This window comes from Cnephaeus nilssonii (assembly GCF_951640355.1).
Source record: "Cnephaeus nilssonii genome assembly, chromosome: 17".
Lineage (NCBI taxonomy): Eukaryota > Metazoa > Chordata > Mammalia > Chiroptera > Vespertilionidae > Cnephaeus > Cnephaeus nilssonii.
Genome location: NC_137088.1, coordinates 2,173,771 through 2,195,740, shown reverse-complemented (window position 1 = coordinate 2,195,740; position 21,970 = coordinate 2,173,771). Strand labels below are relative to the sequence as shown.

The window sequence follows — 21,970 nt, the reverse complement described above, 5'->3', positions numbered from 1 at the left end:
CCAGCCCAGGGCTCTATTCCTACACATCACGGGTCCATGGAGATGCCGAAGGAAGGGGACAGGCGGGTCTCATGATCTTGACTAAGGTCTGTACTGCTAAACAGTTGTCTGTACTTTGCTTTCATCATAAAGTCACTTTTTCTTTTGCTGCCTGAGGTTTGGCTGTTCACTATGGTGTCCCACGCCCCATGCTCATCCAGTCGCGAGTGTGCCCGGCTGCAAGCGTCCAGAGATGCGAGTCCTGCGCCGTGGGCGGCTTAGTTTCAAAGTTAACGATGGTGCGCGTCTGCAGGTGGCGTGGGTTGGGGAGGACACAGAGCATTGTGGGTGCACAGTTTAGCTAGAGTCGTGGGCTTCAGGGTCACGGGAGTAGACTACAGTTCCCGAGATGCTCTGTGGCCAGCCGTGATACGCGCGCACAGCCCCCTGGGAGTAGTAGTTCCGGCCTCGTGGCTGTGGGTCTGGACCGGATGGCCAGGAACTCGCCTTCCCGGCAACCTGTCTAGCAGGGCGGGGCCCTTCGACCGGTTTGGCAGGGCGGGGCGCCTAGCGAAGATGGTGGTACGCGCGGCGTGTGGCTCCCGTCGCCCGCCTCAGTCTCAGCTCCGCGCAACGGCCGGCGTCTCGCTGGTCTGGAGCCCCAGTCCGCCGGGCCCCTGACCCCGCGCCCCTCGCGCTCCATCCCCGGTATGCCCCGCTCCCGTAAGGGCAGCGCGCCCCGCAAGGGCGGCCAGCGCCGCAGAGGCGGTAAGTGTGGGCTCGGGGCAACTGATGGACGGCGAGCGGGGGTCCCTCAGTGGGTCCCCGTCGGTGTCCCTGAGGGTCCTGGGCGGGAGCTCCTGCCCGGACCAGCTGGGCGCCGCTTCCCGCCACTCCCCGCGGCCCGCACGTGCCCCAGGAGACAGCGGCCACGTGTGCGCCCAACGGGAGCGCGCTGCTCGGGTCTGGAGCCTGCGCTCCCGAATCTAACGCGGTGGGCACCCCCCGGACTCGGTTTCCCCTTTGCTCCTTCGCCCTAGTTGCCTGCTCTGTCAGCCAAACCCGCAGGACGGAGAAGGAAGCTCGCCCCCTCCCCAAGCCCTGGGCCTTTCTTGGACCGGACTGGGAAGTTGGTGGGAGGCCTGGGGGAGAACCGAGGGAGGAGGGGGCGATGGGGAGTCAGGGGACTGCGGCCTGGGTGGACCTGGCCCTAGAGGCGGACGGGAGCCCCGGAGCCTGCGGCAGGCTGAGCGCTTATCAGCGGGGACCAGGAGAGTGTCTGGTGCAGCAAACAGATGTGAACTTGCAGGGCTGGGTGGGGTGCCTGCCGGGCACAGCAGAGACCGGGGCTTGGGCGGGAGAGCATCTAAGAGGGTCGTGCTATTCCAGAATGGCTGGTGGTGGGGAAGCTCACGGAGTGTGACAGGGTCAGAGGTAGGCAGCCTGGGAAGCCTCAGGGTAGGGGCTTCTGGGTGAGTCCTGAGAAGGTGAAGGAAAGAGCCACCGGGAGCCCTAGTCAGTTTTGCTCAGTGGTTAGAGCATCGGCCTGTGGACTGAAGGGTCCCGGGTTCGATTCCCGGTCAAGGGCACATGCCCGGGTTGCGGGCTCGATCCCCAGTGGGGGGCGTGCAGGAGGCAGCCGATCCATGATTCTCTCCCATCATGGATGTTTCTCTCCTCTCCCTCTCCCTTCCTCTCTGAAATCATTAAAAATATATATATATATTTAAAAAAAAAAAAGAGCCACCGGGAGGGAACAGGTTGTGCAGAGGCCTGGCATCTGGAGGGGCCGCGGCACAGGGGAGCAGCTGAGGGGAGGCCGGGCTGCCTGGCTGGTGGGGAGGAGAGGAGAGGAGAGGAGCAGCGGCCGGCGTGGGGGTTGGACTTTGTCCGCAGGCACATGGACCAGCCTGACGACCAGAACCCCCTTGGGGCTCAGCTGTGACCACCGCCCTGGCCCACGCAGAACCCATGCACGCACACACACACACACACACACACACACTCGAGTGTTCCGTTCTGCTGAGTCAGACGCTCCCGAGTTAGTGTTTTCAGGGGCTCCTGCAGTTGGGGGCCACTCACGTTCTGCACCTCCCAGGGCAGGCGGAACCTCTGTGCTCACCCACCCAGGGCTGAGGGCCCGGCTGGACCGGGGAAGCTCAGGAGACAGTGCGCTGGAAGCCTGGGCCCTGCCCCAGGGCTGGTGGTGGGGGTGAGCCTGTCGGCTCCCAGAAGGGCCTTCACCAGTCACTTCCTTCGCTGTTGTCTTCACTTGCCCTGCCCAGAAGGGGTGCTTTTGCGCCTGACCTGGCTACACCCCTGTTCAGAGGTGCCGCTGGGATTTGACCCTGGGTCTGTCGCGTTCTGTAATCCAAGTCCCTGCCTCTTGCTCTGGCCATTTGGGGGCATCATCGGGGCGGGTGACAGCTCCCCCAGGTGAGCCTAGGCGTGCGCCCCCTTCAGGCGGGGCCACCAGCCTCCGGGGCCTCCACCTGGCTTTCGGTCTCCGGAGGCTCTGGTCTCGGGGTTCCTGGGCGGGGCCTGGTAGACCTCGCTCCTTTCTCCTGCTCCCTGGCTCAGCCCGTGTCTCCCACCTCAGCCTGGGTTTTCTCGTCTCTGAGAGGGGCAGCACCCTGTCTTGGGGGGCCATGAGGCTGGATGAGGTACCCCAGCCCTCACTCATCCATGGAGGCAGGCCACATGGCCCGTTCCGCCCTCCCCAGGTGCTCAGAGCAGCGCCCAGGCGGACTCGGGTTCCAGTGAGGACGAGGCAGCCAGTGAGGCCCGCAGCACCACCAGCGACTGCCCCAGCCTTGTCAGCACCGCGGCGGACGACGGCCTCGGTGAGAGCGCGGGGCGGGGGGGGGGGGGGTTCGGCAGGGACTCGGCGGGGCCTCCGGGGCCAGGGCACGACGCAGGGCTGACCAGATGGCCTTGCAGGGGGGGATGCCGTGGACGAGCAGGGCCAGCAGGAGGACCTTGAGGAGAAGCTGAAGGAGTATGTGGACTGCCTCACAGATAAGAGGTACCCCTGGCTGCCAGCCAGCCAGCCCCTGCCCCATGCCCCTGCTCAGCCCATGGCAGATGTGACCCAGGCCGGCTGGCTCACAGGACACCTCCTTTCCCCCCCCAGTGCCAAGACGCGGCAAGGTGCCCTTGAGAACTTGCGCCTGGCCCTGGCGTCCCGCCTGCTCCCCGACTTCCTGCTGCAGCGCAGCCTCACCCTGGCCGATGCCTTGGAGAAGTGCCTCAAGAAAGGTGGGGTGTGGGGCACGTGGGGACCTGGAGTGGCCGCGGGCTGACCCTGGTGCACGGCTGACTGGAGGCGTCCCCGCAGGGAAGGGCGAGGAGCAGGCGCTGGCCGCCGCCCTGCTGGGCCTGCTCTGCGTGCAGCTGGGGCCGGGGCCCCGGAGCGAGGAGCTGTTCCACGGCCTGCAGCCCCTCCTGGTGTCGGTGCTCACCGATGCCGCCGCCAGCCCCTCCGCCCGGCTCCACGTGAGTGCGCAGTGCTCCGCGGCACCCCTCCCCGTCCCCGAGGCTGAGCCCCGGCGGGAACCAGGGCTCCCTCTCTGAACGGGGCCTGGCTTTGTCTCCCGACAGTGTGCTTCTGCTCTGGGCTTGGGCTGCTACGTGGCTGCCGCTGACGTCCAGGTATGTGGCCTGTGGGCTCGGAGGAGAGCACCCAGGCCCTAGCTCCGCCCCTGAGCCGCTCCCCCGCCTCCCTGTGCCCCCAGGACCTGCTCTCCTGCCTCACCTGCTTGGAAGGGGTTTTTAGCCGGTCCTGCAGTGCGGGCGGCTCCACAGCCCCTGCCAACCTGCATGGCCTGTTCTGTGCCGCCCTGCAAGCCTGGGCATTGCTGCTCACCATCTGCCCCAGCAGCCACATCAGCCACATCCTTGACAGGTAGAGGTGACGGCCCACGGGGGCGGGAGGGGAGCTGAAGGGGCCCCCAGCCCACACACGTAGCTCAGCTCGCCCCCTCCCCAGGCAGCTGCCCCGGCTGCTCCAGCTCTTGTCCAGTGAGACTGTGAACCTGCGGATTGCCGCCGGCGAGACCATCGCACTGCTCTTTGAGCTCGCCCGGGACCTCGAGGTGTGAGGGGAGGGCGCCTGCCCACACCACGTGCCCATCCCCGGCTGATGCCGGGATGCCACCGCAGACAGGGCAGCCTTAGGTCAGAGTGGAGACAGGTGCAGGGCCTGTGCCGGGGCTCTGAGCAGGGCCGTCTGGCTGAGGCAGGGGTCCAGGCGGGACTCGGGGGCCCGGGCAGAGAAGAAAGCGACTTCCTCGGTGAAAGGCAGGGTTCGGGCAGCCCCGTGTGGAGCCCGCAGAGCTCAGCTCCGGTCGCACCCCCGCCCCGCCCCGGCCCTGCAGGAGGACCTGACCTACGGGGACATGGACGCCCTCTGCGGCGCTCTGCGCACTCTGGCCACCGACAGCAACAAGTACCGCGCCAAGGCCGACCGCCGGCGCCAGCGCGCCACCTTCCGCGCCGTGCTGCACTTCGTGGAGGTGCGGGTGCGAACGTGTCCCGGCGAGAGTGTCCCCGGGCCCGCCCGCCACGCCGCGCTCACGGCCCCTCTGCCCTGCAGGGCGGCGAGTGTGAGGAAGAGACCATCCGCTTCGGCCTCGAGGTGCTCTACGTGGACAGCTGGGCCCGGCGCCGCGTCTACGCCGCCTTCAAGGATGTGCTGGGGTCGGGCATGCACCACCACCTCCAGGTGGGGAGGCGGGCCGGGCGGGGGCACCAGCGTGTCCGCTGCCCACGGGCCGCGCTCACTGTCCTCTCCGCCCAGAACAACGAGCTGCTCCGCGACGTCTTCGGCCTGGGCCCCGTGCTGGTGCTGGACGCCGCCGCCCTGAAGGCCTGCAAGGTCTCCCGCTTCGAGAAGGTTTGGCCCTCGGCACCTTGTTTTCCCTCTATTCCCGCTGCCCGGCGCTCTGCGGGGCTGCAGGAGAAGCCCTGGCTCCCCCTCCCCCTCCGCTCACAGATCCCCACTCTGCCCCCCTCCCGCCAGCACCTGTACAACGCAGCCGCCTGCAAAGCGCGGACCAAGGCGCGCAGCCGCGTGCGGGATAAGCGGGCAGACGTCCTGTGAGGCAGGAGGAGACCACGCCCCGGCCCAGACCTAACAGAAGACAGTGCACCAGCTGGTCCCTGCCGGAAAGTGTCGCTTTATTTTTTTAATGGCTAAACCAAAAACAGACACGGGGGTGGATGGCGGGAGCCGGGCCACTTGGGACCCCGGCACTCAGCCTGTGGCCTCTGCCTGCCCTGTGTCGGTCAGGCCAGGTGCCCTGTCCCCGGGATGAACCGCTTCCCGGAGGACGGTGGGGATGGCATGGCCAAATGTCCCCACGGGTGTGGCAGGGAGGCCCCTGGCATGGCTTTATGTGCGGGTTTTTAAAGACTTAGAGGTGATTAAACTGCGCAGCCTGCTGTGGCCCTGCTCCTGGGTGTTTGCCTGCCCCCCCCCAACCCCCACCCCAGCTTGGGCCCAGCTCACTCTTCCCAGCCCCGCCTTGCCTGTGCCCTCCGGAGCCTCCCCAGGTGGCCCTCCTGCTCAGCTTGGCCTGTCCTGAGAGCTGAGGCTGGAACCCCTCTGGGAAGCCTGGCCAGGTTGGGGTGAGTGGGGTGGGGCAGCTGTTTCTAGACTTCGGAACCTGCTCTCGGGGAGGCCACGGCATGCTGGCGGCCCCAGGAAGAGCCTGGCGCTGGCATCGCGTCCCCTGACCTTGGGCCACCCGAAGCAGGGCCTTGGCCCGGGAGCCGTGGCCAGGCCCGGCCCGAAGAAGCCCGGCGGGCGGTCAGCTGTGGGGCCAGATCCGGCTCTGGCACAGAAACCTCACAAGGACGTGGTGTGGAGCAGCAGAGGGAGAGGAGGGACCTGCCACGGGCCAGTTTATTCCCCACACACACCCCCGACTCCAGGCCAGGCCCATCTCAGCTGGGCCCCCGGGCCTCGCTGGAGTTGAGCCTCCGCAGCTGGCTGAGGCTGGCCAGCCGCAGCCTGAGTAGGGTCTCCTCCTGCGCGTGCAGGGTGTGCGCCATTGTGTGGAGGGATTCGCTCTGCAGCACTGCGGGGTGGCAGGAATGGGGTTATCAGACCACGTGCCCCTCACCCCATAACTCCCCACCCATCCAGCTCTGCGCACGGTACCGTGAACCCCACCCGGCACCACCTCCGTCTCTCCAGCGGCTCCCGGCACCCACGTGGATTCCAGTCCCACTCCCGTGCCCTGGGTTCCCGCTGGCCTTGCGCGCCCCCGTACCGCTCAGGTAGACCCCCAGGATGGCCAGCGCCAGGCAGGCGAGCACCAGCAGAGCAAGCAGCAGCAGGAAGCCCCCCCGGCTGCAGCCGGGGGGCAGGAGGCCCAGCAGCTCACCCCACGGCTGCGCCTCCTCGGCCAGGTAGGGGCACAGCAGGCCTGCGGGCAAACAGGGCGTCAGGAGAGGGGTGGGCGCTGGCTTCCCTCCCGATCCATCCGCCCGCCCCCTCACCTCCGCTGTGCAGGTCGCTGATGGACTCCACCCGGAGCAGGCGCACCTCCTGCACGTGGTTGGCCAGTGATGCCCGGTTCCCCGGGCTCGGCGCCGGTGCCGGTGCCGTGGTGTCTGCTGGGGCGGCACAGGGTTCGTTCAGCCGTGGGTCACCCCTTCCTTCTGGGTGGCTTTCAGCAGCAGCATGGGCTCCGAGAAGGCGGGGACAGGACAACGGGACATGGGCTCAATCCCCTAAATCCAGCTCCAGAATCTGAGCCAGGGTAACCCCGGACCCCATAGGCCTGATCCACCCCCAGTAGCAGGAGAGGCACCGCGCCTGCTCAGGTGTTTCCTCCAAGCACCTCAGGGCCTCGCAGGCGCTCCTCTGCTCATTGCCAGAGACTTCACCAGCCTCGGGGGCAGCCACAGCCAGGTTCATTCCTGCCTCCTGCTCCCAGTTTCCCGGGCAGACCCCGGGAGTTAGCCATCAGGCCGGAACCTGGGGACCTGGTCCCGAGGAGCGGAGCCACACTAGCCCGGTGCCTCCCTCCTGGCCTTGGCTGTGCTCTCGAACACCCCCCTGTGGGTCTGCTGTGCCGCGGGAACCCTGCTGTTCTCCCTAAAACCCCAGCGGGAGACCTGCCTCTGCCCCAGGCGTCCGGCTGGGCTGCGGGCATTTCCTTGTCTCCAGTTCCCTGTGGAAGCTAGTCACCCAGCGGAGGACACACATCGCTGAGGATGGCGGGTTCTGTCCGTTTCCCAGTAGTGAATAAGGACAGATTCTGAGAAGCAGAATTAATGGGTCCAAAAGCAGGGACTTTTAAAAAAACTATCTTCAAATTGTCCTCCAGAATGGCTGCCCACAGCCCCCAAAGGGTACACCATTGCCACCATTAGGCATCTGCACTGGAAAAATGTACATGTACACATGTGTACACATACGTGTGCTAAGTTGGGGGGGTGGGAAAAGGCCTTTTTGACCCATTTGATTGGGCCTCTGCCTGGGGGTGCCTGATATGTGTGTGGCTCCCTAATCATCCCTTCACAGCCTCTTCCCAGTCACTGGGTTCTGTGTACTTTTCCTGGATTTTAATTACTTATTTTTGGATCCATCAAAGTATTTATTTTGTGATTTCTAAAGGTTATATTTTCCTAAAAAAACAGGTTTTTTTCTTCGTTGCTAACCCTCACCCAAGGATATTTTCCCATTGACTTTTAGGGAGAGTGGGGGGGAGGTGGAGAGACAAATACCCACGTGAGGGAGACACATCGGGTCCTCACCTTCCACAGGCGCCCTGACCAGGGCCAGGGGCCCAGCCTGCCACCTAGGTACATGGCCTTGACCGGGTCAAACCTGGGACCCTTCAGACCACAGGCTGACACTCTATCCACGGAGCCCAACCGGCTAGGGCAGTGGTCGGCAAACCGCGGCTCGCGAGCCACATGCGGCTCTTTGGCCCCTTGAGTGTTCTAACGCCACTTCTTCAAAATAGATTCGCCCAGGCCGAAAACCGACTTCTGCGCATGGGCCACGAAGTTTCAATCGCACTGTTGTGCGCGCCCACACGTGGTATTTTGTGGAAGAGCCACGCTCAAGGGGCCAAAGAGCTGCATGTGGCTCGCGAGCCGCGGTTTGCCGACCACTGGGCTAGGGCAAGCTATATTTGCTTTCAGTTGTTATTTGTCTTGACTTTAAAAATAAGTTTCAAGTGTTCATTTCTATGATACATGATCTGCAAATTGCGTTGTGTACCCACCACCCAAAGGCAAATCATCATTTTCTGACCCCCCCTAAAATACTGAAAGTGTGATGGGGGCGCTGACTGGCTGAGCCAGGCTGGAGCCGAGGAGCGCCTGCATCCTCACCAGCGGCTGGCCCTGAGGCTGCTGGGCCCTGTTCGGCCCCTGTGGCACGGGAGGGGCAGTCGGGCGAGTGGCCATCAAAGTCTTACCTAGAGTCACTGACCAGCCAAGAGACCCCAACCTTAGCCAGGTGGGGCCACTCAGGCCCAAGTTGGAGGAAGCCAGAGCCTAGCTCCTCCCAGTCCCTGGGCCATGTGCCCAAATGCTTCCTGCAACCCCTGTCCCCCTCCCACCCCCCAGTCCCAGCTTCTTCCCTGAAGGAAGAGCTGAACTGGCCAGGCAGCTGCCCCACCCACACCCGCTGGGCGCAGCCTGTAGTTAACCCTCCCCTACTGGGTGGCCCCCCCAATCCCTCCCTGCCGTCCCCAGGGAAACAGGCAGGGCTCAGGTGGTTTTCCTCCAGGGACGGGGTGCAAGCCCCATTGCTTCAGCGGGGACCTGGTGACCGAGGAGTAACTAAGGGTGTGAGGTCCGTGGGGCGGGCAGATTTCTCCCTGGTCCACAGGGTCATGATTCTGGGGCCTTGCCCTCCTCCATCACCTACCTTCCTGGGTCTCCTCTGGCATGATGGGTGGGCAGTCAGGGCCCGATGTCAGCCCCAGAAGCAGGACAGGATGGAGGCAGCAGTGGCTCCTCGAAGCCGGGGAAGGCCTGGCTGCCTCCCAGCTCGGCCCAAAATAAGCCTGAGCTCAGCCCACTGGGCTATATTTAGAGGGGAAGGAGCAGTGACCCGCGTGGCCAGTGTGGACTCTTGGCTGGTGGTGGAGCCCGGACCAGGGCAGGCTTCCACCAGTGCCTGTGCCCAGGGGCTTCCCGGGGAACCCTGTCACTCCCATCCATCCGCCAGCCGGAGCCTCAGGCACACCTCCAGCAGCACCCCACGCGGCAGCCAGGACATGGGGGCCCTGTGCATCTCCACCCGCGAGACCCCGGCCCACAGCTGGGTGGTCTCCAAGCAAATGTGGGATAAGCACCCACCACCGTGTGACCTGCTGGCACCAGGGACAGGGTGATGGGCAACCGGAGCCCAGTGCCGTGAGGGCTCGGAGAACCCTAAACGGGCGCAGATATCCCCACCCAGGCGGGCAGCCGTGCAGCTCAGTGGGAGGACCTAACCTGAAGGCTGGTACGTTATTCCTAAGCCTCGAACCCCGTGTGAAGGACTGTCCGTCTGACCTGTGTTCTCACCTGCAAATAGGAAGGGCGTGGTTCCTCCTGCCAGAGCACAGGAGCCTGGGAGAGCCACCCGACTGGTGCTCAGTGTCTGGGTCCTCTCCCTTCACAGGAGGCTGCCCGAGGGTGCAGGGCACCGCCTACCCCTGAACGGAGAGAGTGGCGAGCGTAGGGCCCACCCTGGGCTGTCAGATCGGTCACTCCTTCCCAAAGGGGACAAAGCAGGACTGTGGGGCTCTGCCTCCCAAAACACCCCAAACCGTTACTCCGCTGTCTGACACTGGCCTCCTTGACTCTTCTTTTCCATATATTTTTATAGATTTCCGAGAGGAAGGGAGAGGGGGAGAGAAACATCAATGATGAGAGGGAATCATTGATCGGCTGCCTCCTGCACACCCCCCACTGGGGATCGAGCCCGCAACCCAGGCCTGTGCCCTGACCAGAATCGAACCCAGGACCCTTCAGTCCACAGGCGGACCTACACCCTATCCCCTGAGCCAAAGGGCCAGGCGCCTCCGTGACTTTCCTAACAGCGAGCCTGTGCCCACTTCCGGCCTTTGCACTGCCCCTTCCCGCCGGCCGTTCTGCCCAGACGCCCCCATGGCTGCTCCCTGTCATTTAGCTCAGACGTCACCCCCTTGTGAGGCCCTTCTGCCCACATCGCCCACTTTCATTTTCGCCAGAGCACGGAGCCCAGAAGTGGTACCAATGAGGATCTACTGTGCATGTCCGCATCTCCACAGGCCCCCGAGACCCGCTCAGCCACAGGGCGCCCCCTCCCACCCCACCCCCCCAGCATCCTCAGAGGACACAGGCCCCAGACTGCCAGGGAGGTGCCCGAGGCCACACAGGAGACCTGGACCGCGGTTGTGTGCTGGCCACTCCGGGTCCGGGATAAATAAAGTGTTTATTGCATTAGTACAGCGGCCCCCGCCCGCCCCGCCCGCCCCGCCCTTCACCGCTCTCTGCTCCCGCCCGGGTCCCCATTCCGGAGCCCCGCTTCTCTCCTCCTCCGACCAGCCGGCCCTGCGTCCGGTGGGCCGCCGCGCCCGGGGCCACACTCAAGGGTTATCCTGTTAATAAATACGCCGCGCGGCTGCCCCTCGGCCAGAGCCGGTCGGTCCGTGCCCGCCCCCCGCTGTCTGTGTCCCTGGGTCCGTGCGCCCCGTCTCCAGCCCGTCGTCTCAGCTCCCGGTTCCCGGCGCGGAGCGGGCCGCGTCACCAGTGCGCTGCGCTGCGGGGCCCCCGCTCGGCGCGCGGCTCCGGGACGTGCGTCCGCCGGTTGCGCCCCTTCCTCCGCGGCTCGGGCGGCGCGGGCTGCGGCCGGCACATGCGCAGGGAGCTCCCGCCGCCGCCGCCGCCCGGCTCCACCAGCTGCAGGAAGTCCCGGTACCAGAGCTTGGGGCCCGGCGGCGCGACGGGCGCCTCCTCGCTGCGGGCCAGCCTCTCGGCCTGCGCGGCGCTCAGCACGTGCAGCACCAGGCGGCGCAGCGGCCGCGAGAAGCCCTGCTCCACCGCCGCGCACAGGTAGGCGCCCGCGTCCGCGCGCCGCAGCCCGCGCAGCAGCAGCCCCCGCGCCGTGCGCTCCGCGCGCTCCTCCGCCGGCACCTGCGGGCGGGCCTGCGTGAAGCCGGGAACGCTCTCCCGGCCCGGCGTGGGACAGGGGGGTGTGGGACGCGAGGGGCGTGGGTGTGGGGCGGGAGGGGTGTGGGACGGGAGGGGCGTGGGACGGGGGGGGTGTGGGACAGGGGGGCAAGGTCGACGGTGGCCGAATGAGAGCGGCCAAGGGGCGCGCGCAGGTGCACATCAGAAGGCCGGGTGCTGGCGGGCCGAGGTGTTCAGGTGGGGAAACCCGAACCCGGTGGGGTTCTTCTGACTGCGGGGGGCGGGTCAGGACTCTCCATAGGCGGGGCTTTTCTCGAGTGTGTGTGTGTGTGTGTGTGTGAGAGAGAGAGAGAGAGAGAGAGAGAGAGAGGGAGAGGGAGGAGGGAGGAGGGAGAGCGAGAGGTGGGAGCGGGAGCGGCCAGGAGCCCGGTCTGCAGGAACGGCCTCACCTGGAGGCGGGGCCAAGCTGGACGGAAGGGGCCGGTGGGCGGGGCCTCACGGGCGGGGCGGGGCCTCAAGTAGGTGCGGGGACGGGCCCCATCAGTCAGGGCTGTGGGCGGGACCAGGGCTCGGTGGGCGGGTTCCCCACCCCACGCCTCCCTCCCCCCGGGCTCACCGGGGCGCTGGCCCCCTGCCCTGCGCGCTGGAAGGTCCACTCCACGTGCGCCTGCAGCGAGCGGGGCTCACACTCCAGGAAGGCGCTGCCGCCCTCCACCCCGAGCACCTTCCGCTCCTGCAGCGCGGGGCGAGCCGAGTCTAGGGAAGGGGACGGTCCGATTCAGGCTGGCCGGGCGGCCGGGCGGCCTCAGGGGTGAGAGGCGGCGCCGCGGCTGGGCACTCACCCCCGGAGCACAGCGTCCTGGGGTCGCCGTTCTTGATGTCTTGCCGCCGGAACCGCCTGGAGAGGGGGTGGAATGGGAGCCCCCTGAGCCCTGCCTTTCACGGGACTCCCGCCCAGCGCCCTCCGGGCCAGCCCTGCCCACCTCTTGGCACTGGGCTGGAAGCGTGTGCACGCGGCCCCGTCCCAGGCGCAGTAGGGGTCCCGCGCCAGGCAGCACTCGGCGCAGGCGCGGCCGTGGGCGGCGCAGCGGTACAGCGGGACCTGGGCCACCGCGCTCCGGGAGGCCACGTACAGCTGGTGCTAGGGGGCACGAGGGGCGCCAGGCTGACCGCGGCTCCTGTGCCCACCCCCACCGGTCCGGGGTCTCTCCCCCACTCCACGGATGAGAACACTGAGGTCTCAGGTCACGCGGTCTAACTGAGGCAGAGCCTACATTCAAACCCAGGGCTCCAAACTACCAGGGAGGCGTGTGGTGGGGGCTCCCGGGCACCCCCTTGCCCATTCCACTCCTGAACCTTCTGGTCACTTACCCTCTTGGAGGAGATTTGCATGCTGGTGACAGCGGCAGAATCCTGAGAGGGAGAAGGGGTGCTGGGGACTGGGGCTGAGGGGGGTGGGGGGGTGCCCTGATGACAGGCGCTAGGCCTCACCTCAAACACGTGCAGCTCCTCCAGGAGCAGCCCCTGGTCGCTGGGCCGGCTGCCCTTGGGGACCGAGATGACCTTCAGCACGGTGCCGGTGTCTGCGGGGTGAGAGGGGCGGAGCCGGTGTCCCTGACAGCCAGGCCCGGGCTCTCTTCCCGCCCCCTCGGCGTGGGGGGTCGGTGGGGAGCCTGGGAGACAGAGCCGGGGCACAGCCCAGGGAAAGGCGGAGAGGGGGCCGAACCAGCGGCGCTTCTAACAGCCGCCGCCGGACGGTCTGCCGGAGGCCACGGCCGGAGGCTGACCTGTGCCGATGAAGAGGACGTCGTAGTGGCCATCCGCAGCTGCTACTCGGTCTGCAACGATCTGGGTGAAGGTGTACCCGGCACCCACTTGCAGGAAGAGAGGGCGCCCCCCCACGGGCAGGATGGAGTTGTACATGAGCGGGTGGTTCCGGGCAAACTGGATGACGTCATCGGGAAAGTCCTTGGTGGAACTGAAGGTACCGAACGTCTTGCTGGGGCACTAGCGGGGGAGGGGGCCCGGCGGACGTGGTGTGAGGGCTGGTGGGCAGCCCTCCACAGAGGCCTCCCAGCCCGGAGTGTGTGGGGGTCGGGGGGTCGAGGTGGGGGTCAGGGGTGGGGGACTGGACAGAGCCCCGTCTGGGAAGCTGAGGAGACACGGCCTTCCCCGGAGTAGCCCTGCCTGATGCAGGTGACTTTTCCCACCATAACGAAAGGCAGACGCCACATTTAACCGGGAAACCCAGGCCACGTTCTCCACCCTGAGGCAGTGAGTGGGTTGCGGGGGGGGTCCCTGGGCTACGTACCACGCCAGGCCGGGGGTACGGGACGCGGCCCTGGTAGGCCACCCACTGGTGCGTGGGCCCCTCCTTGTGTGCAAAGGGCCCCAGGAAGGCCCGGCGCACGTCGCTCATGCTGTACACGCACACGGCCGAGCCCTGGAAGACGCCGCTGCGGGGAGGGGAGGACGAGGATGACGGGCCTGCGGAGCCAGGCTGCCCTGCGCGGGGCCCCCTCCCGGCCCTCACCTGGACGTGGAGAAGACGGCGTAGAGCAGCGGGGCCCAGCGCTCCCTGGACGGCAGCAGGAACACGTCCTCTGTGGGGACGGGGCCTCGTTGGAGGAGGGCACCCAGCCCGGCCGGCCGGCCAGGCTCCGGAGCCTGGGCCCCTGCCCCCCGCCCCCCGCCCCATCCTCCACGCCTGGCACTCACGGAGCTGGTCAAAGTGTGTGTCCCCCTCGACGCCCGGCACGGAGCACACCAGCCTCGCCTTCAGGAACGTGGTCCACTTGTTCACCAGGCTGCGCTGGCCGCCCACGTCGTTCTGCGGGGTCAGTTGGAGGGGATGAGGGCCGCGCCCCAAAGGCGACGGGGTGGCGCGGGGTCCGCGGATGGGCTCCGGGACTCCTCACCCGGCAGATCTGGCCGACGCGGGACACGGACCGGCGTCCCAGTGCCTGCGAGGCCTCCACCGCGGACTCGCGGAAGAAGAAGTAGATCTTGTCATCGTCCGGGTTCTCGCTCTCCGGGATCCAGAAGACCTTCATGAATTTGGGTTCTGGCCGCAGGAAGAGGTGTGGGGTCAGCGCGGTCACCCGGGTGCCGCCTCCCCCTCCTCTCACGCAGCAGGTGGGGCAGCATCTGAGAGTCCCCAGCCTCTAGGACCAAGTTCAGATGGTGCGCGGCGGGCAGAGTCCTGAAGAGCAGGGCCTGCGAGTCAAGAAGCAGCCACAAGAGGGCAGCAGAGGCCGGGCCGCCTGGGCAAGCAGGAAGCGGGATCCCGCCAGTGGCAGCCCTCTCGGGGGTTCCCCAGGCCAGTGGTTTGAGAAAGGGCGGAGATGGGGTCTCCGGTTTTACCTTCACTCACGAATCTTATTCTCTAGCAGGAAGCAGAGACGCCTGTTGCAAACACTCTGCCGGTCCCATCGCCCAGAGTAAACTACCCGGCCCCTCGTCATTGCTCTCTTCAGAAATCTGTTCCTCGGCGTGTCCCTGCCCCAGGACCTTTGCACTGCTTGTGCCCTCTTCTGGAATGCTCTTCCCTCAGTCCTGCTGCACGCTGGGGATTAGCTCACACCCATGCTCACAGAGCGGCTTCCTTTACCCAACCTTGTCACCTTTCCCTCCTCCCTGAGCTCTCCTTGGTCCATGACCACTGTGGTCGGTGTTGTCGTGTGAGGAGGTCTGTGAACTCAAGGAGCGCGTGATGCCTGTCTAGCCTTCCCCGCAGGCTGCCACGTGGTAGGACTTGGTGAGACCTGGCTGCCTGCGCATGCTCACTTCCTCAGCACCTGTTCTGATGGGGATGAGGGTCCCTCCTGCCCCCCACCCCCCGCCCCAGCCTCTCACCATTGAGCCAGCGGGAGTCGTGTGGCTCAGTCCGAGACTCAGGACGCTGGCCCAGGCTGCGGAAGATGGTGAAGTCCCGGCCCATGAGGTCTGCGGCACCCCGGAATACAGCTCTTCCCCTGCAGACAGGGCCAGGGCTCAGCCACCCCCCAGAGTGGGGCTGAAGGCTCTCGGCTGGGGGGCCGTGGAGCTCTGGGGCTCGTGGGGGACCCCTGGGCTCTAGGGAGGGCCTTGGGCTCTGTGAGGTTCCGGAGTCCTGATGGACTCACCCACCAGCACGGAGGCGGCGCGGTGCCTGGGGTCGTACGGACTCTTGCCCTTGCCATCCTCCAGCCTCCGCAGGTCCAGGCGGAGCACGGGTTCCTGGGGGGGGGGGGGAGCGGGGTGTCACTGCCGGGCCCTCCTTCCCCTCCAGCCCCGCCCCCCACCTGCTCTGGCCTTACCTCGGGCCGGTGGCCCACCTCCAGGAAGGCACAGGTCGGGTGGAAGGCGCCGGTGCCGCAGGCCAGCACGTGGGAGCGGTTGTAGGCGTGCAGCAGCTTCACGAAGTTCATGCACTCGGTCTAGCGGGCAGCCCGGGGCGGGACGGTGAGGCCCCCCGGGAGGCGGCCTTCAGGGGTTCCCAGCTCTCCAGGGCACCCCACCTCTTCCTTTCTTTTGCATCAGCTCAGGCAAGTGCCCACATGGGCTCCAGGGACCTGTGGGTGACCAGCCAGCCCAGCCCCCCGCCCACCAGAACGGGCACACGGGGAGCAAAGGTCCGTGTTGGCCTGTGACTCAGGCCCCAAGAAGCGTCACATGAGCCCCCACTCTGACTCACTACCTCCCGCCTCGGCCACCTCAGCCCCCTGCCCCCATCCGGCCGAACAGACAGGCCTCTGTCCTGTCTCAGCGCTGCCGCCCGTGGCGCGGGGCTGACCCTCTGCTCCCCCCGCAGCCGCCACTCACACCAATGTCCTTCCCGGCCCAGTTGCACTCCTCGCGCCACTCCACAGGCGCCGGCCAGGCCAGCTGGGGGGGGGGGGGGCACAGGTCAGGGACGCCGGTGCTCGGGGCTGGGTGTCCCTCAGGCTCCAACCCCCCCCCCCCGCCCCGCATCGGGAGCGGGCTCCGGGCTCCCTGGGCACCCGCAGGGGCCGGCGCACCTTCTTGGCGCGCTTGCCGATGTTGTCCAGGCAGGGAGGCCACGTGGTTCTCGGCGCCCACGAACAGGCGCCCGCGCTCCTCGTCCACCAGCAGCGCCTCGTAGCAGCAGGTCCTGGGCAGCCGGAAGGTGCGGAGGCCGTGCTGGGCCTGGAGCTCTGCGGGGGGGAGGGGGGGGACCCTGAGGACACGGCACTTCCTCCCCAGGCCCAGTCTGTCTCTCTCAGGCTCACACACACGTGAATTCACACGCACGTGAGCTGACACCCGCGAGGGCCCACCCAGGTGCACAGCTCCCAGGTGGGCAGTGCGGGCCGCCCCCCCCGCGCCCCGAGGGGAAGGCGGGCTGACTCGGGGCGTGCTCCCACAGCAGTGTCTCCGGCAGCGCACTGGGGGGCCGGTGGCTCCGGGGAGGCCAGGATGGAGGGGAAGGCGGAACCGACTCCCCAGTCAAGTGCGGGCTCTGCCGTCCTGCCAGGAGCCTGGCTCCGGGCCCAGCGGCCGCTCCGGGCAGGGGCGGGGAGGGGCTCTAACGGCTTCCCTGGGAGCAGGGGATGGTACAGAGGCAGGACCTGTTGCCATGGAGACCGAGGGGTCTTCCTGGAAAGCAGAGGGGAGTGGGGCCGGGACAGGGTGAACTGGCGATGGCCTGGGGGGGCTCCCGATCCCGGCGCAGGTGGCAACCAGGTCAGGGTGGCGCGGCCGCGAGCAGCGCCCGCCCGCCCGCCCTGGGCCCCTGCCCGCCAGGTGCGCCTACCTTGGAAGGAGAAGCGGAGGCGGGGCGGGCTCGGGGAGGCCGCCCCCCGCACTGCCGTCCAGAGCAGGACCAGGGCTGCGATCATGGCGGCCCGCCCGCCGCGCCGGCCCGGGCGCTCAGGGTGCAGCAGGCGCCGGCCGGCGAGTGCTGTGCGAGGAGCCTTGAGCCGCCCTGGACTCTGCCCCGGGATCTGGGGGAGAAGGAGTCGTAGCGAGGGCGAGGGCCGGGGCGAGGGCGCGCTGGGGGAGTCCGGGATCAGGGTTACAGCCCCAGGGGCAGGCGGCTGGGGGCGCATTCCGCTTCCGAGCCCTCCCTCCCTGGAGGGTGCCCGGCCGGCCACAATCACAGGCACACCACGCGGGGCACACCCTCGGGGTCACCCACACTGGCAGGCACCCGCCCACCACGTCACCCTCCCCAGAACCCGGCCCTCCCGGAGCCTCGCTCACAGGCATTCATTCACACACGGGGCTGCTTCACGCCAGCCTGGGACGTGGCTGGGGACAGGGGGGACACGGGCCAGGTCCCCGTGCCCGAGGGACTCAGATCGGCGGGGTCAGCGGGTGCCAGTGCCTGAGAGCAACAGGAGGGGGCTCAGGTGGCTGCGCCCACAGCCCAGGGCCGGGCCTTGGGGGCGGGAGCCCGCGAGTGTGGATGTCCCTGAGGGTCCCTTTGTGTGTCTGCACTGCACGTGTGTGTGGTGTGTGTACATGCACGAGGCCACGTGGCATGGGCGTTTATTACACATGTAGATATGTGGCGTGCATGTGTGTGTGCACACGGCATTGTCTGCGTGTTTATGCGGTGTGTGTCCTGCGTGGTGTGTGCACTTCATGGACGTGTCTGTATGTCACAAGTGTATGTACGTGTGTGCACATGCTGTGTGTGTGGTGTGTCTATCTGGACATGCAGGTGAGCAAAAACACCCGCAGTCCATCACTGCCTTCAACCGGAGACACTCCTGGACCCCCTGCTCAGAGGAGCCCAGGGGCTGGCAGACTGCGGGGGATGGGGGGCTGTGGGGATGGGGGGCTGATGGGATGGGGGGCTGATGGGATGGGGACCTGATGGGATGGGGACCTGATGGGGATGGGGGCTGATGGGATGGGGGGCTGATGGGATGGGGACTGCTGGGTGGGGACCCGATGGGATGGGGACCTGATGGGATGGGGGCTGATGGGATGGGGGCTGCTGGGTGGGGATTGCTGCATGGAGGGAGCAGCCGGCTGAGCGGGCCTCTCTCCCGCCCAGAAGTGGACTGGGCTGGTCACACAGAAACTCTGAGCTCAGACTCAGACCCAAGAGGGATCAAGCAGGAGAGCCAAGGGCCTGAGGCAGCCTCTCCCCAGCGAGGGCAGCCCGCCCGTCCCCTCCGGAGCCTCCCCCCCCCCCCCCCCCCCGTCCCCTGCCCTCAGCCCGGGTCTCCCCACTGGGAGCCCCTCCACCGCTCTGAGCCGGCGCCCTCCTGGACCCAGCTGGGCCAGGCTCGGGCAGGCTGCGCAGGTGCCGGCCCAGAGCCCTGGGTGGGCAGGTCCTGGCGTGGGATGGGGCGGGGGCACAGCTGCGGAGGCCCGTTCCAGACCCCTCCCCGCACCCCTGCCCAGCTCCGTCGCTCGCGGACCTCTCCCATGGCCCCCCATGCCGGCCCCCTCCCTCCTTCCCTCCGCTGACACTTGCCGCTGCCTCTTCTGGGCTGGGGGACCCAGCCGCCTCCCCAGTGGCCACCGAGAACTCCAGCACCCCCGCCCCTTCTCGCTCTGGAGAAGGGGAGAAGCCAGGGGCCCAAGGGCACCCTCCGACGGCCCCTTTAAGGAGCAGCCCCCGCCCCCACCAAGCCAGCCACCGCCCCACGCGCGCGTGCGCGCCGTCAAGTTTACGGGGCGGGCAGATCGGGTGACTGGGCAGGCAGCCTGGACGGCTGAGACGGTGGCCAGTAGCGCGGGCACAGGGGGGAGGGAGAAGGGACGACACCCCGTCGGGGCTCAGAGCCATAGGGCACCCCAAGCAGCGAAAGGGGGGCTCCCAGTCCAAGCAGAGGAGGAAGAAGCAGGCAGAGGGGCAGCTGGTAGGGTCACCCCTGTCACCTGTCCTCCACAGCTGGGGCGCTGGCGGGGGCAGGGGCCCAGGAGCCAGCTGGGATGGGAGGGTTGGGGTGGGGGAAGGGAAGGGCGTGCTCAGCTGGGCCCTCAGGACCAGTCCCTGTCCTTCCTCTGCACGTGGGCCAGGCCCCTGCCACCTGCTGGCCGTGGTCTGGGCGGGAGGAGGGCCAGAGCGGACAGGGTCGGTCTCACTCTGCACCCAGGGTCTGCCCTGCCGCGCCACCCCGGCCTGAGGGAGCGGCCTCCCGCTTCGGGGTCCCGCACCCCTGCTGGGAGCCGAGGGCGCCTGTGTGGGCTCTGGGACTGTCTTCTAGGTTGAAACGGGGAGGAACCGCCCCTCGCCCAGCGCCCAGCAAGGTACCCAACGGGGCGCGGGCACAGCGCCGGCTCCTGCCCCCGGGGCCTCGGTTGGGAAGGTCAGGGGGCTCGGCTTGAAGCTGGGTCTGGTGGACACCCTGTCTGGGGGCTGAATGTCGACAACAGTGAGTGGGGACCTCAGGCCCAGCTGGGGGGACATGCCAGGACTTCCACGCCCCCCCCCCCCCCGCCAGGCATCCTCCCGGAATGGCCCCAAGGCTGGTCAGCAGCGCCCCGGGGTCAGCGAGGGAGGCGGTGGCTGCCGGGTGCCCAGCCAGAGTGGGGTCACGCCCCTTCCCTGAGCCTGGGGCCTGGCTGGCTGGCTGGCTGGCAGGGAAGGGTAGGGTCAGTGGGAGAAGGAGGGGTGCAGGAGGGACACACCCTGCATGACCTTCAGGGCTTCCAGGACGCACCTCGCCCTCCGCCCAGGCTCTGTGCCTCGGACCTGGGCTGCCCCCGCCCCTTGCAAGCAAACAAAATTCTTTGGCTGTTTACAGTGTTCCGCCCAAGCAGCCAAGATCAGCAAGTGCTTTGGGGCCCCCCACCCGCACCGCTGTGCCCCTACCTGCCCCACGGCTTTCGGGTCTTCAGGCCCAGGGCCAGCCCCTGCCCATTTGCCCAGCCCTGTGGTCCTCCTGAGAAATGGGACCAGGCCCCCCACTCCCATCTTCCCAAAGCCCTGGGCTCAGCGCGCCGCCCGCCAATGCCAACGGGCTGGGCTGCCCCTGGGCCCCGAGACCGGCCTCGCCCTCCTTCCTGCCGATGGCCGATGTGCCCCCTCCCCTGCAGGAAGGGCGACCCCCAGGACGGGAGCCAGGTTGTCCCGGCCCCCCATGGTGTCCTTCCTGCTCCTCAGGCCCAGGTGTAGGCCAGGCCCTGGGCAGGGCCTCATGCGGACACTGGGAGCAGGGTCAGGCTGCGGTCACCTGGGGCTCTGGGAGTCCCCCAGGATTCTGGAATCAGGCAGCCCGGGCCTGGGTCCCCACAGCATGGGACAGACCAGCATGGAGGCAGCTAAAGGCCCTCCCCCTGCCTGCACCCCTGCCCTGGGCCACCCCGGCTCCAGGGCCTCCGTGGGCCAAGGCCTGCCTGGGTTCTCGCTTGGTGCCGCCTGGGAGTGGCAGCGGCTGCCAGGCTTCCCCTTTTCCTTCTGGAAATGACTGGTTTGTTGAGCCAAGTCCCAGCACCTGCCGCCCCACCCGCACCGCCCGCCGGGCCTGCCCCGCACCGGCCTGGCCTCTGGGTGCTGGGCGGGGGCGGGACTTCCCTCTGAGCAGGGCTGCACCAGCCCTCCGCGCCGGCCTGGCTGGGCCACCTGGGCCGCACTCACACCTGCTTTAGCCATCAGGCTGCGCTCCCTCCCGCGTGCTCCTCGGGTCACGTGGCACTGGGATGGGCTCCCTGGGGACTCAGGCATGGGGGGGGGGGGCGCTGGAGAGAGCCTGAGGCCTACATCCCCCCGACACGCTGCCACCCCAGGGGGTCTCCCCACCCACCCCCGCCTGGTCTCTGCGCTCCCAGGGGGCCCCTGGCCCACCTTTTTGGAAAGATCAGCTCCTCCCTTCCTTGCCCGTTGCCCTGTCCTTCTGAGGGCCATGTCAGAGCTGAGGTGGAGGGGCCGAGGGCGGGGCCGCCAGGAACCCTGGGCCTCCGGCTGCGGCCCTGCCCCCACCGCTCCGCCCCTACCCTCCGCCTCCTGCACATTCCTCCCCGGCTGAGGTCAGCCCCTCCGGGATGGGCAGCCCCCCCCCAGCAGCCACATCACAGCTCTTCACTCACTCCTGTTTTCCTCATTGCCCAGCGAGGGGGGCCGGGGGGCCGGGGGTGGGGCCTCCCTCTCCCCTCCTTCTCCACAGCCTGCGGGGGGGGGGGGGGGGCGGGGAGGCCTGCCAGGAATGCGGCCACAGTGGACGCGGTTGCCCCTACACTCATCAGCATACATTAACACTTCACTACACTCCCAGGAGGGCTGTTGGGGGGCTCCAGAGGCTCTGGCGGGTTAGGGGGGCAGGGATCGACCCCCTAGGAGCCGGGGAGGGACGGAATGAATCCTGACACCTCCGCTCCCAGGCTGTGCGTCCCCCGGGGAAATGGAACCTCTCAGATGCTCCCCTCAACCCCTCACTAGTCCTGCGGCTGTGAGCCTGTAAGGGGGGGCGGGGGGGCTGGCACACTGGGCATCCTGCACATCCAGGCCCGGGCCTCGAGGAGGCCCTTCCCTTCACCTCCTCTTCCCGGCTTCTCCTGTCCCCTCTCTTCCCCGTCTTGCCCTACGGCCACCAAGCCCCCCACTCCTCTACCCCCACCCCCTGAACCTCCTTCCCTCCTCCCCTGGGGACTCCTCAGTCTTCCTGCTCCACCGATGCCACCCCCAGCCCTGCCCAAGCCCACCCCCCACCCCTACCCCCACCCCCACCCCCAGCTCTGGAAGGCCCTTCAGTCTTACTGGGGACAGGCCCCGCCTCCTCCCCCTGCAGCCTGACCCCTTCACCCTGCCCCCGGCTGTGTCCCGGGTCTTTCTGCCACTCCCCCCCCCCGCCCCCCGTGGCCTCCCTTCCTCACGCCCGCACATCCCCTGACTCAGACTTCATGAAGTTGGGGGCCCAGGCTGTAGCCTGGCATTCGCACCACCCGCCTGACCCGGCCCTGGCCG

At 67.7% G+C, this 21,970-nt stretch overlaps 3 protein-coding genes across 4 annotated transcripts; 1 reads left to right on the top strand and 2 right to left on the bottom strand.

Annotated features, from left to right (window-relative positions):
- The first annotated feature begins 100 nt into the window (after positions 1-100).
- IFRD2 (interferon related developmental regulator 2) lies at positions 101-5,421 on the top strand. Of its 2 annotated transcripts, none has more exons than XM_079794876.1 (12): positions 101-278; positions 2,703-2,822; positions 2,920-3,004; positions 3,113-3,237; positions 3,317-3,474; positions 3,580-3,630; positions 3,714-3,883; positions 3,968-4,073; positions 4,356-4,493; positions 4,574-4,702; positions 4,778-4,873; positions 5,000-5,421. In XM_079794876.1, exons 1-12 carry the CDS (start codon positions 233-235, stop codon positions 5,078-5,080), a joined length of 1,305 nt encoding a protein of 434 aa, XP_079651002.1. In that variant the 5' UTR covers positions 101-232; the 3' UTR covers positions 5,081-5,421. The 2 variants fall into 2 exon arrangements, with proteins under 2 accessions (XP_079651002.1, XP_079651001.1); XM_079794875.1 differs by lacking the exon at positions 101-278 and adding an exon at positions 531-747.
- Positions 5,422-5,549: 128 nt separating this feature from the next.
- Positions 5,550-6,705, bottom strand: LSMEM2 (leucine rich single-pass membrane protein 2; the record flags this gene model as incomplete). The annotated part of the gene is given in 4 exon segments (XM_079794896.1): positions 5,550-6,059; positions 6,255-6,448; positions 6,450-6,627; positions 6,630-6,705. Coding segments are annotated over 4 exon segments (582 nt in total). The 3' UTR covers positions 5,550-5,925.
- Positions 6,706-10,437: 3,732 nt separating this feature from the next.
- On the bottom strand, positions 10,438-20,988 carry SEMA3B (semaphorin 3B). The gene is given in 20 exon segments (XM_079794864.1): positions 10,438-11,109; positions 11,723-11,862; positions 11,949-12,004; positions 12,090-12,247; positions 12,478-12,519; positions 12,598-12,689; positions 12,894-13,113; positions 13,418-13,562; positions 13,640-13,709; positions 13,825-13,936; positions 14,025-14,170; positions 14,962-15,060; positions 15,063-15,080; positions 15,231-15,324; positions 15,405-15,524; positions 15,910-15,972; positions 16,107-16,137; positions 16,139-16,262; positions 16,862-17,051; positions 20,855-20,988. Coding segments are annotated over 20 exon segments (2,370 nt in total). The 5' UTR covers positions 20,915-20,988; the 3' UTR covers positions 10,438-10,719.
- Positions 20,989-21,970: the final 982 nt, after the last annotated feature.